We start from the raw sequence: 13,772 nt of genomic DNA on the forward strand, positions 1-13,772 counted from the left end.
ACGCTAACCTCTCGTTATTATAAATTGAACTTCTTATGTCCCTGTGAATACCGGAGATGGGTGCCTCTCGACGCGTTTTACAAAATGAAAAAAGAAATAAGACTTTGGGGGGTTTGTTTTCCAGATCAAGAAATTATTCTGCATAAAAATTAGGACATGCGTCAAGGGGTGGTGGTGGTAATCAATCTGATAGAATCTAATGTAATCATCTCAAACTAACAGCTTCATGTCAGCTTCTAAGGAGGGTGGCACAGCTGATAAATAGTTTTAGAGTCGAGCACGGAGACACTGCACTGGGAAGGGTAAAGCAAGAGGGTGATGAGTTCAAGGCCAGCTTCAGCCACATAGTGAAGCTCACCACACTTCAATACTTTAATCACCTGCAAGCAAAGCAGTCTTGCCCCATGATTGTATTAAGATGTTTCACAATGCCAGCTAAGATGTATCTCCACCATTATTGTCCTCATGTACTGGTTAATGTTGTTGTGTACATGTAGAATTATTATGTGGCTTATTTTGCGGGTAGTATATTTTTCTTTGACGTTATACTTGAGAATTAAAAATAATTGCATGGACATATTTTTAACTGCAGAAAAGCAGGAATAGGCACTTGTAAAATGTAGGCAATGAAAAACTAGTCCCTATGAAAGTCATCAACGTGTTTGGATTTTTATCAGAATAATTGTGATACGTTTTGCAGAAAGTATCTCCAAAACTGCTTTCTAGAGCGGAGCTCTCCCTAGTTGTGCTGGTAGGTTGCTATCAGCTTGAGTCACCTGTAAGAATGGAATGTGCTTGAGGAACTGCCTCCATCCGACTGGCCTGTGGCCTCCCTCTGTGTTAGAGCTCTATACCACAGCCAGATTTTCCCCACAGTTCTTAGTCATCTCCAGGGAACTCTGTGTTGCTAGCCCTGTTGGTTGTCACAGCTGTGACTCTGTGTTGTTGTTGCAGGTCGACTACTCCAGCATAGCCTCACAAGCCGGAGTCACACTCACCAACCTCCTGAGTCATTCGCAGGAGCTAATCCTGAGACTTCGTTCTCTCCAGTTTGATCATCGAGAGTTTGTATGTCTGAAGTTCCTAGTGCTGTTCAGCTTAGGTAAGTAAAGTTTTTTTTCTCATAGTTCATTCAACGAAACACTATTCTCAAATGCCCAGTACTAGGTGTCTTGGTGCTACAAAGATAATGCAGTTCCTTCCGGGAAATGAAATCTTGTAGCTTGTGTGTAGCTTGAGTTTTCTCCAGTCCTGCCTGACCCACAATCAGGACAAATCTCTATCACCTGCCAGTCCCACAGCTGCTTAGACCCAACCAAATAAACACACAGAGACTTATATTGCTTACAAACTGTATGGCCATGGCAAGCTTCTTGCTAACTGTTCTTATATCTCAAATTAACCCATTTCTACTAATCTATAAGTTGCCACATGGCTTGTGGCTTACCAGTATCTTTACATGTTGCTTGTCATGGCGGTGGCTGGCAGCGTCTCTCCCCTCAGCTTCCCACTTCCCCAAGTTCTCTTCTCTTTGTCCCGCCTATACTTCCTGCCTGGCTACTGGCCAATCAGTGTTTTATTTATTACCCAATCAGAGCAATACACGTAACATACAGAACATCCCTCAGCAGACATGGACATGCTTTCACGAGGATTTCTACACGATTCTTAGCCCTCCGGCACACGGGTTGGGGTGGAGAACAGGAGTTGTTCAGTTGGAGTGCTACAGTTTCCTCTCTGGTGGACAGGAGAGCAGTGGACAGAGGCCACAGCGGAGACGTAGGAAGGAGTCACTTGACCAAGTTGGAGGCATCTTCCTGCCATTTGTATTTGAATTTTTTTTTCCTGTCCTGCCTTCTAACTTCTGCTGCTTTTAGCCTTCTGAAATGGGGTAATAATTAAAAGCCTGCTTTTTCCATTTCTATCAGGATTAGCTGAAGAATGTTTATAACAAGATGCGCCACTCTGCATGTATAAAGGATAGTGGTTGTCAAGGGGAAAGATGCTTCTTTCACAAGGGTCTGGAGGAGAAAGATAACTAAGGAAGATAGATTAGCTAAATCAAGGTTCTCAGTGAGCCAGTTGAGAAAAATCGCCCCTGCTTGGAATAAAAAAAGGATTAAGGAGATGGATTTTTATTGACTTCAAAGGAACAGATTTCTCTGCCTGTCCCTTACTTGATTTCTGTATTTTGTTGGCCTAACAAAGCCAACTTAAATAAACTTTTTGCCAAGTCCATTCATTCCTCATTGGCAGAAGGCTGAGGGAGGCAACTTCCCTTGACCGAAAATAATGACAGAAATCAGATTTACCAACATATGTTTTTTCTTTAGTCTTCAGTTATAGGATAGTTGTGAATTCATATCCGAAGAAATAAAACAATAAAACAAACTCCTGAGTGGAACAGATGTGTCTGCCCTCCAAATGGGGCCCCTTGGTTTCAGAATTCCTCCTGACAGTGCCATACAACTGTTGCTAATAAAGGGGTGGCCTGGAGTCTTAGGGCCAGACTTCATTTTTCTCATGTAGTCCACGCTGAAAAGAAAAAGAGCATTTTTCGTTTTTTTTTTTGTTTTTGGTTTTTTTTTGAAAGTGTGAGGAATACAGCAAAAAGAAATGTCAGTGTCAATGTAAAAAGACAACAGTGTTTTTTAGATGGTGTGTTCAAAGGTTGACAGTGCCAGGAATGGGCCCTAAGTGGTTTCTCCATCAACCACAACAAACAGGAAAGTTCTATTCAAGGAAGTCTGAGTCTATTATTTGAGAACAGAGTGTGGATCACCAAGTATAAGATAACACAGGCCTGCTTGCTGTGACCTCACAGATTATTCTGGTTTATGCCAAGATCTTGGTGTTTGCAACTGGTGGGGAATATGGGCATGTGCATGTGAGTGATTTACAGCTTCTTCCTGGCAGAATATTAAGATCTCAACTCAGTGGTATTTTGAATGAGGAGAACGAGATTACATGTGAAGATGTATGTGGCACGCACTTTTAATCCCAGCACTTTTGGAGGTAGAGGCAGAAGGATCTCTGTGAAATCAAGGCCAGCCTCTGGTTTACAGAGTGAGTTCCAGAACAGTTAAGGCTACATAGAAAAAATTTGTCTCAAATAAACAAAAACAAAACAAAACAAAACAAAAAAAACAAAACAAAAAAACCATGAATTATCTTTAGTTCTCCTGACTTAAACCTTTTTTTTACATCTGTTTATTTTGTCTCCTAAGTGTTCTGCCTACATGTATGTATGTGCACAGGTGCAGGCCTGGTGCCCAGGGGGGTCATCAGAGAGCATCCAGTCCTCTGGAACTGGAGTTACAGCTGATTGTGAGCTGTCGTGTGGGTGCTGGGAATTGCATCCCAGGTCCTCTGGACAAGTGCTCTTAACCACTGAACCACCTCTCCAGCCCTGGTTTTCATTACTTTTATCTTACCTCCATGGTTCTCCAAATTACTGTCTGTATTCTCTGCCAGTCTCGAGGAGGCAGGTCGATCTTAACCACCTTCAACCTTTGACCCTTACAAATGATCCTCTGAACACTTCCTTGTTCAGTGGCTGCTAGGGAAGTACCCAGCACTGAGGAAGAGCCAGCCAAAGTTATCTGCTAGAAACTTGTCTACTTACTGCCTGAGGAAGAAAGGGAAATGAAGGCCTTTTGATCCTAGGTATAATAAGTTTAGGTCAAGAGTTCATTTTTAAAGAAGTAGTAAAAATGTAATTAGCAGTATTATAATTCAGGTGGTTTCCAATTTATGAGTGGAAACCTTTCTTCATTAATTTTTCCCCCAAGGAAACAATAGATAATTTGTTAATAGATAAATAATAGATAAAACAGTATCTTTTTTCTCTCCAACTCCATTGAGTTATATAGCTAATGATAATCTATCTTTTTTCTCTCCAACTCCATTGAGTTATATAGCTAATGAACTTTAGATCCCAAGTAAGGAACTGTTTCATCTGTGACTGAGAAGGAAATCCGTTGTTGGTTGTTTTTGCTCTTTTTGGACGGGGCGCCACCCAGCTCCCAAATACATCACACAGAGGCTTATTCTTATTTATAAATGCCCGGTCTTAGCTTTGCTTGTTTCTTGCCAGCTTTTCTTAACTTTAAATGATCCCATCTACCTTTTGCCTCTGGGCTTTTTCCTTTTCTTCTTTCTATCTTACTTTCACTCTTACTCCGTGGCAGACTGTATGACTGGGTGGTTGGCCCCTGAAGGCCTCCTCCTTCCTCTCTCGTTCCTTGACCTTTCTTCTTGTTCCTCCCAGATTTCTCCTATATATTCTCTCTGCCTGCCAGCCCTGCCTATCCTTTCTCTCCTGCCTTGCTCTCGGCCCTTCAGCTCTTTATTAGAGCATCGGGTGTTTTAGACAGGCACAGTAACGTAGCTTCACAGTTAAACAAATGCAACATAAAAGAATGCAACACATCTATGCATCATTAAAGCCAACGTTCCACACATAAACAATATCCTACCACACTGCTCAGCATTGCCCCTCACTCATCCTGACAAACGTGGAGGCCGTGGTAGAGTAGATGAAGGCCGGAGGCTGTGTTGAGAGGTGGTTGCATCCTCATTCTCACGAGTCAGTAAGAGAAGATGGAGTGTGATCTCAAGCAGGTACAGCATTTTGAGCCAAAAGAGCCATTCTGAAGTTCAAAGGTAAGATGAGTTGAAGGAACAGGGAGGGGCGAAGCAGGAGACAGGCTGGAAGGGTAGGCGATAGGTAGCCTGGCCTTAGAAGGATGGGACCGGCCTTGGTCCACCTAGCAATTCTGAGGCATCCCTGGGGATGGAGTGGAATAGGAGATGCCATGACTCATTCTGAAGGCTCCTGGAAGCACAGCCGGGGTCTGTAGTTTGAGAGCAGGCTGGCCAGCTGGTATCATGTGACTCTGTGGTAACAGCATGGAAAATAGTGATTTTCCGATTTCACAGGGGTCTGAAAGAGAGTCAAGACATGAACCAAGGAGAGGTTGCCAAGCCCGGACAGACCCCCGAGGACCCCGAGGACCTCATTTTTTGGTACTTAGCCAGGAAAGTCTGGAGGAACAGTAGTAGACAAGATTAGTCAAAGCAGGTTCCAGGAACAGCCACCCCTCTTACTAGTCACTCACGAAATGCCTGGACTAAATGACTTGACTAAAAGTTCTCAGAGCTACTGGTTGAATCCACAAAGAGACACACTATAGTTGGTTTAGCTGGTCAAGAAAGGAAGTAAAAATGGAAACTACCAAGTCTCTCAGTATCTTTTTGTATGTGACCTATGCTCGACCGTAAAGACCAATCACCGCTACTTGTTATGTGTTCCTTAAATTCTGCTAAAGTGGCCCTGGACAGTGCGCAAGGCCCCAGGGTTCGACCCCCAGTACCACATGACTGGTTATGGTAAAAAAAAACCCACCTGTGATCCCAGCACTAGGAAGGCAAAGTCAGCCGCTCAAGGTCATTCTTGGCTACATATCAAAGTCAGCCTGGGATATATGAGACCTAATCTCAAAATATACATCTGCTAAATTACCAAACTATCACATTTTGTTGCCCAACCATGTGATTTGTGCCTATTGATATTCTTATAGCAAATAGGCATCGTGAGTTGTCTAGTTATTTTCGCATTTATTTAACCGGCTTATACTCCCACTTCTTCCTACAAAGAGTTAAAGTGGTTGTTAACACTTCCTGTGCGCCCTCAGTGCAGAAGTAACTGTCACAGAGGGAGAAGTGGAGTGTTTCATCCTCACCGTCATTAGGGACACGGCTGAGATGAGGAAGATTCCCACAGACTGTAGTCTGAAAATGAGGGGACAGCTGGAGAGCGCTCGGTTGCCTTTTAAGGATCCTGAGTAATGTCATCCACGTTAGAGTCCGTGAGGAATATTAATGTGGTTTAAGTGCCCGGTGCAACAAGTCACTGGAATGTTCCAGCTAACATGCTACTTTGGCTCAGAGATTTTCTTAGCCTGGAGACCGGATGGCGGGCTGCTGCTGAGCCTTTGCTGTATCCCAGGGGAAAAAAGAAAGACCTGGTAGCCTGTTGTATTTCATCTCCCTGAGTGAGTACCTCTGGTTTCTCACCCTGTTCTCTGATCAGGTGTTAGTTCTCAAAGTCCTTGTGATATTTCTTTATCTCCCATTAACAGTTGTTTTCCTTGAGGGGAAATAGCCAGATCTAAGCAGTGGCTAATTGTTGTCCCAAGTCTAAGTACAGAGTAGCCCACAAAAGGGATAGGCCTGCTTTTCAGACGCTTCCGTGTGGTAGAGTCCGGCTCTGTAAGTGGAGCCACCATTGACGTTAAAATCCTTCTAAATGTTTGCTTTACATACAGACTTCAAGGACACAATAGGGACCTACAAAATGTTTACTGATAAACAACATGAATAAATAGACATATTTTGTTTGAAACTCAAAGCCTTTATCAAAGTAATAGTTTAGCCAAAGGGCTGCATATCACACAAACCTATCTTGAAAACTCGACTCTTTGTTCTATTAGTTTCCATTTTCTCAGTTTATGAGAGGAGATGTTATTGACCAGCTCTTTTGGACATCTAACTTGCAGAAAGATTGAAAGGAATATTGATGGCTAAAATCTGGGACTTTGTGGACATCTGTTCCAAGGAGCGACTTTCAGGCCAGGTTAGCCAACAGTAGGAAAGGAATCTCTGTGGTTCCTCCCTGGTGCTGATGGAATGCTACATCCGGTAAAATGGATGAGAACATCCTATCTTTATTCATCCATTCTCGCTCTTCACTTCATCCCAAATTCCCGTCGTTGACTATGGTACCTGACTATCCATCACACACCACCTAAGAGTCATCCCATGGTGGCAACGACCCTAGACAAGATGGGTTTGGTTGTCTCCGGGAATGACACAAAGAGTCCGTGTAGAAAAGTTACAGTACTGTAGCTGCCTTCACCAGAGTCCTCTCTGTGGACCATCGACGGACGTGCAAAGGGCCCCAGGCGAGAACCGTTTGCCCCAGCCCAGGTCTGTACTGATGCTTCTGAACACTGATCTTTATCTTGAAGGGAGTACTCACCGGATCCAGTCTCTGTAGGATCAGAGAATAAATTTGGTAGGACTTGATCAAAAATGAACCTTGAGATAGTGAAGGATCTTTAAGAAAAACAAACCTGAGGCATTGTAAGGCGAGCAGAGCATTTTTTTTTTTTATACCTTGTCTGCTGTGGCTCCTTTGAACTGCTCCAGTCCAGAGCAGACAAAGGCTGCTGTATGGTGACGCCCAGACCTCTTATCTACCCGGTCAGTGCGCTGAAAAGTCATACATAGTGTATGTTTTGCTTCTGTACTCTATATGACAGATAGGGGGTTTTAATCAATATTTATTGCCTTTCCTCCCAAACTCTGCATTTGAAAAAAAAATGCAATGGGAAATGAGATAATAGTTAAAAATATAATTAAAAAAGCAGAAACACAAGCTTTGGAGATAGATAGCCTAGAAGGTCGAGCCCCTGGAGAAATACTAGAGGATTTGGCGTGTTTCCTTTTAGGAAATAAAGATATGTTTTTACATTATGAATATAGTTATTATAAGGAATGTGACGGAGACTAAAGAAAGCCCCTTTAAGAAGAAAACTCTGGAATCATCAGCATGACAGCATTAGGAGAATGAAATACCACAATGAGCCACACAAGAAAGGAAAGGTCTTTAACACCTTCAGTGCTGTTAAGAGAAAATAGCTTCACATGAGTCCATAATTTAGTGTCTTTCGATGTATTTTTTGTTTTTTTGGTGTGTTTTTTTGTTGTTGTTGTTGTTTGGGTTTTATTTTCTTCTTTCTTTCTCTGGCCCCCTCTCCCCAGACAGGGTTTCTCTGTGTAGCCCTGGTTGTCCTGGAACTCCCTCTGTTGGCCAGGCTGGCCTTGAACTCAGAGATCCTCCTGCCTCTGCTTCCCAAGTGCTGAGATTAAAGATTTTTGTTCTTTTGAAACAGGGTCTCACTATGTAGCTCTGGCTGTCCTACAACTCCCTCTGTAGACCAGGCTAGCCTCAAACTTAGAGATCCACCTGCCTCTGCCTCCCAGGTACTGGCATTAAAAGCACACCCAGCTAAGTTTACAGGAGAAAGGGACCTGAGTGAACACTGTACTCTGGTTTTGAATGTAAAGAAAGAACACTAGATGATTTACTCCATGTTTTCGCGTGGTGCCAATGAATGCTCTGTGCACCCGGCCTCTTTAGAGATATTGGAACTCATCACCACTGCTTACATGTACTGATGAGATTTATATGGGCACAATAGAAGCAGGACAGTTAATTAAAAAGTGTGGTCTAGAAGAAAATCCTTGGAGACCAGCAGGGACCTACTCCATATAAATTTGCTACCTCTGTCATAGATCTTATGCTGGGATGGATGAAACCCTTTGGTGATAAGCATTAGTTGACTGAACCTGGGGATTCTGTCTTCAAGAGAGAGGCTACTAACAACTATACCAAGGAGTTTAGTGCTAACTCTTACCATGCAACATGCTGTTGACGTTGTATTATTAGTAAATAACGTCACAGTGTTTACTGTCTGAACAGTGCGTGCGATTTAGCCTTTGGTTAGTTTTCAATAGTCTTCATTTTCCTCTGTGTGTGTGTGTGTGTGTGTGTGTGTGTGTGTGTGTGTGTGTGTGTGCTCGCACTCGCGCACGCACACACTTCTTTGTTTGAGTTTCGGCCTCTGAGGCTTCCACATTGATAAAGACCTTGTGCTTGGCTCACTCACGTCACCTTTTTCTCTATGTACCATGTGTCTTCTCGATAGCAGGGTCCGGTGAAAAGGCACTGTGAGAGCTTTCTGCAGGCAGTGAATCACAGCAACATGGGGGGTAGGGATGGGGTGAGGGGTGGGCACTGGCTGGCCTCTTGAGCCTAAGCCAGTCAGGGCCTTTGTGCAAAGAGTCAAAGAATGCCATACAGCCTACCTTGGCGGGAGTGTGTGCTGCTGCTGCGGATGCCTGTTTCGCTTGGAAAGGGAAGACTTTATAAATGGCCGATGTAACTATTAATCTCCCCTCTCATCAGACACAGCAGGGACTTACTGAAGAGTAAACTTTTGATCATTAAATGTGGTTTAGAAAGGTTCAGTCATTTTTGGGCTGTCAGTCGGTCCTCCTTTTTGCTTGCCTGTGGTTCTTATGTTTAAGCCAGGACTCCTCCCGTTCATGCCATAGGGAAACGATGAAGTTACTTCCCAGGCTGCCAAGAGCTCTTGGGTGAGAAAATCTTCAATGCCCACAGTGTTTTCACAGTGGCTGGCTCCTCCCAGGCCAGGGCTCATCTTGTACAGTTACAGGTGCACTCTGGCGGCTTCAACTGTAATGCCATGAGCTAATTCAAGCCCAGATGTCAGCAAGACATTGGAGTGTAAATCCGAGAGGAAAGAGCTTGGCGGGCCGCCTGGTGACTGGCCAGTCATGGGTTGTCTGGTTGGCAGAGGAAGCGTGGCTCTGGCCTGATCTTCCTGAGTTGCAAGGTCCCAGGAGGGACATGTAGGGGCCACAGTCGTGTGGTGTCTTGATGCTTCTCTGCTCAGCGTTGGGATCAGCTTCCGGGCATGTTATACCTTCTGGGCATCTTATACACATTGTTGGGGAAGGAAGTACCCAGGGGTTACAAGAAGAGTAACTTCTCTCATGAACCCCTCTAGAAGAGGACTGCCCCACATTTTGTTGGGTTTGGGAGGAGTCCTTTCTCTGTTATCGAGCAAAGTGTCCCCATCTTGTCTTAAGGAGGGCAACAAAAGCAGCGGAAAGAACCAATTTCCCCTTTGCTCGCTAGCAACACCAAATCAGTCAGTGAACGAGGCTCCAGTCCAGCGGGGACTTTGACCCCATTGATCAGGCGCCGTGTTTGCAGTTCTCATGCAAAAGACATGATTCCTTCCATCTGTAAAGCCAAGGAGGGGACACCGAGGGGACCCTTTGCTGGAAGGCAGATCCAGACAGAACAGGAACAGTCCTGCTCTCATCCTTTGTTGAGGGTTTGCTCCAGAAGTGCTGTAAGAATGTTCAAGGGGTAGCTGGATGGATGGCTCGGCCGGTGAAGGTATCTGCCACCAAGTCTGATGACCTGAGTTCGATTCCCTAGCACCCATTTGGTGGAAAGAGAGAAATGATATCTCTCTCTCTCTCTCTCTCTCTCTCTCTCTCTCTCTCTCTCTCTCTCTCACACACACACACACACACACACACACACACACACACACACACACACACGTTTTTCAAAGGGGTGAAAACTAGTAGAGATCTACTTTGGCACTGCATGCAGTTTAAGGCTGAATATTAAGACAAGCTACTTGTTTCATGAAACCTGTTAAAAGGTCTTTTAATCTTCCCAGTCTGTGGTAGGTTGCTGCCCTTTCACAGGCTGGCCTGCTGTTTGCTGTATCAAGACCTTCCTCTAAATCCTACTGAAACATACTGGCCATTGACAACTGGCCCACTGAGTCCAGTGATGGTGTCCGTTCATCTCACATCTTGCCCCACATGCATCGGTCACATCGTTTCTCGTGAAGTCAGATAAGCAAAGGAAATATCCCCAGGTTCACTGTGCAGTTAACAGGCAGGCTCAGTTTTTTTTTTTTTTTAACCTCTTCCGCTATGATATTCTAATTTAGTAAAACACTCACTTAGACACTTGTCAAATGGCCGTGCATATCTTCATACTATCGCCCTGTTGAGGTATCTGCAGCTGAGGGAATGCCAGCAAAATAAGCGCTTCCTAAAATTTATGTAATCATTTGAAATTCAGAACGGATTGATTAGCATTCAGGAGATGCCACAGTTCAATATTTATACCATAGAGCTTTGGCAGAGGCAAATAATGGTACATAAAGCTGATGCTTGCCTTAATTGAATGTAGTATAATAGGTGTTGTGTGTGGGGTTTTTTGTTTGTTTTTTAATTTCCCTCTCAGTGAGCAAAGCAGTTTAGCCATGACCAGATATAATTCATTTTGGAGTTCTAAGCTTGAGCTTAATCAATATGTATTTACTGCCACTGAAGAAGTGATTATTATTTGTTATCTGTTGGCACAAGAATGTAATTGGCCAAGTAGCATTCATTTCAGCATATTTCTGAGTAGATTATGCTTTAAAATATTTAGTATATTTGAGTTGTTAGTGCAATACTGTCATTTTGCTAACTACTGCTATTTAGTGAGATGCTTCTTCAGAGACTTGGCGTGGCAGGTTGAGCCTAACCAGAAAGGCAAATAAAGGGAGAAAGCACTTTGCTCCTGGCCTTTCCTCCTGCTTCGTCATGCCAACTGCTCTGCTCACATCTCAGAGGAAGTGTAGACCACAGTCCTCTGCAGAAGTGGGGAGTGGGCATCAGGGTCATCACGGAGGAGCACACCAGTGAGCCCCGGACCCCAGCATCTGGGGGCAAAGAGTGGGGCAAATCGGTGGCTCACCTATGAAGCTTCCTTCCTCTTGGTTTGCTGATAGGATCCTACTGCTAGGAGTCCAGACTTGTGTCCTGACAGTGTTTGGTTAAGAGGTTAAATTCCAGACAGACCCCATACACGCCAGGAGGCAAGAACAAATAGGAAAGTAAGGGACATTTCATCATTTTGAAACACTGAAGTTCACAAGATATACTGAATGCCTGCCATTGCAAGACTTATCATGTTAGGCAGTGAAAGATATGGCAGCGTATGGCTTTTCTAGAAAAAGCCTCACCTGCTGTAGACCTGCTCTTCAGATCTTGGGGACACCCTTCCAAATAAGGCATGGCGAACCAAGCAAATAGTTCAAAGTCCACACGTCATCTGCCCTGTTCACTCGCCTTTGGTCCCTTCCTAATAAGTATTTTTTCCCACTGAACCAAGGCATGTCCCACCCCACCACGTACTGCTAGTAACAAGGCCTTTGTCAGCTCTCTTGCTGTGGAAACTGAGAAAGGACATCCCCGGGAGCTCACCAATCTCTGAGCCATGTGGATTTTGAGCATCAACTGTCTCAGGTTTGGACAGGTGGAATTCTAGAACAGGAGCTTAGAACCTGTAACGTAAGAAACCCGTGATGCTGTCAAATCATATCAGGACAAGGACCTTGAGGCTGACAGAGGCCATGTGACTTGAACCCATCTCTGTAAAGTCAAGATTGGAAACAAACTCCACCTCAGGAAAGGAGCACAGAATGGACTTCAGCAGTCGGAGAAAGGCTGCTCTTATGTAGAACCTAGATTACATTGTATTTATTTACTGGGGGCTAGGCATGTGCCACAGCTTGCTAATGATCTAAAAATGTCATCCTAGTGATGGGCAACCTTCTCAGAAAAGGACAGAATGCATGTTCCCACACTGTGCATGCCACAACACTATTGTTTGTTACATCAGGACTCAGTTGTGGGCTCTGTATAGTCTGGTGCTTGAGATCTTTGGAAGTCATCAGTTCTCCTATGTTTATTCTCACTTGGATTTTCCCAGCGTTGCTGAGGCCATGAGGGACCATGTGACTTCTCTATAGGCCAGTGTGACCTGAGTGACAGTGTTGAGTTCAGATCTGGGTAGTTCTGCCGAATCAATCAAGAGTGAATGACATTTCAGTTGTCCTATGGGGTTTATATGTAGAAGCATTGATCACTCATCTGAAATAATCCTCTCTTTCCAATATTTATCCTAGAAGAAATAATTCTTACACCGGTATTACTAATAACTATATTTTTAACTTATATGTATTCTTTCCATCTTTCGCTCTGTGCACATAGGTTCCTTTTATTTTAATTTAATCTTTTCAGAACTTTTTTTCCTCCTTTTCAAGACAAGGTCTCATGTATCCCAGGATGCCCCAAAAGTCCTGGTCTTCTTGCCTCTCCCTGAGAAATTTGAGGAACATACGTAACAGCTTTTGGAGGTGCATTGAAAAATTTGAGAAACATACATGGCAGCTTTTTTTTCTGGCTTGATAGGTCAAGGGCAGTTGCTTCTCCGAGAACTGACTAGAAGCCCTCTCTCATGGCCACTGCTGAGCAGTCTTGACAGCTGAGAGCCGAGCATACACTAGGCCAGCACTCTGTCTCTGAGCTACAACCTAGCAGGCTTGTTTCTGTTTTTTCACTTGTGGTGAAATCTATACGTGAAACTTACCATCTTATATCATTGTAGGCATATCATTAAATACCTGTCCATTGTTGTAGGGACCAGATTTGAAGGTCCAATCCCATCTCCTCTTCCCTCCACCTTCGGAACCACCACCACCTTTGTGTTTGCTGTGTAGAGCTTTATGTAGCAAGTGCCCTCTACATTTAACCTTGGGTTTTGCCTATCACATAACATTTGTTTCCAGACTGTTCATAGCTACCGTGCCGAAGGCCACATGTCTAGAAAGCTCTAAGATGCCTCATGGTCCAGGCTGGGTCACTGACTCTATGCCTTATTTCATCACTCTGTACCACATCTGGGCAAGTCCTGTGATTGGGTCTTGAAAGAATAGTGCATTAAGGAGGTAGTAAGAAAGGGAGGCATTCTTTTTTTTTTTTTTTTTGGTTTTTCGAGACAGGGTTTCTCTGCGTAGCTTTGGCTTTCTGGAGCTCACTTTAGCCAGGTGGCTCGAACTACAGAGATCGCTGCTCTGCTCCGAGTGCTGGATAAAGGCGTGCGCCCCCGCCGGCGAAAGGGAGCATTTTACTAGTTTTAGTTGGGAGGGTAGCTTGATGGTAAGATGTGCAGGCTTGAATTTGGACTCTTTTTTCTGCAGTATTTTTGGTGCAGAAATTCTCAATGTCCATATTTGTAAATTCAAAACAATGCAGATCTA

The 13,772-nt window shown here is 44.0% G+C and overlaps 1 protein-coding gene across 1 annotated transcript in view; it reads left to right on the plus strand.

Moving 5' to 3' along the window:
- Positions 1 to 13,772, plus strand: part of Nr5a2 (nuclear receptor subfamily 5 group A member 2) — a 134,441-nt gene that overhangs the window by 86,051 nt on the left and 34,618 nt on the right. Inside the window, exon 7 of the mRNA XM_028857536.2 lies at positions 955 to 1,102. Within this exon, the coding sequence (XP_028713369.1) occupies positions 955 to 1,102 (148 nt within the window). The remainder of the gene's footprint in view (positions 1 to 954; positions 1,103 to 13,772) is intronic.

The sequence above is a fragment of the Peromyscus leucopus genome, chromosome 15 (genome assembly GCF_004664715.2).
Source record: "Peromyscus leucopus breed LL Stock chromosome 15, UCI_PerLeu_2.1, whole genome shotgun sequence".
Lineage (NCBI taxonomy): Eukaryota > Metazoa > Chordata > Mammalia > Rodentia > Cricetidae > Peromyscus > Peromyscus leucopus.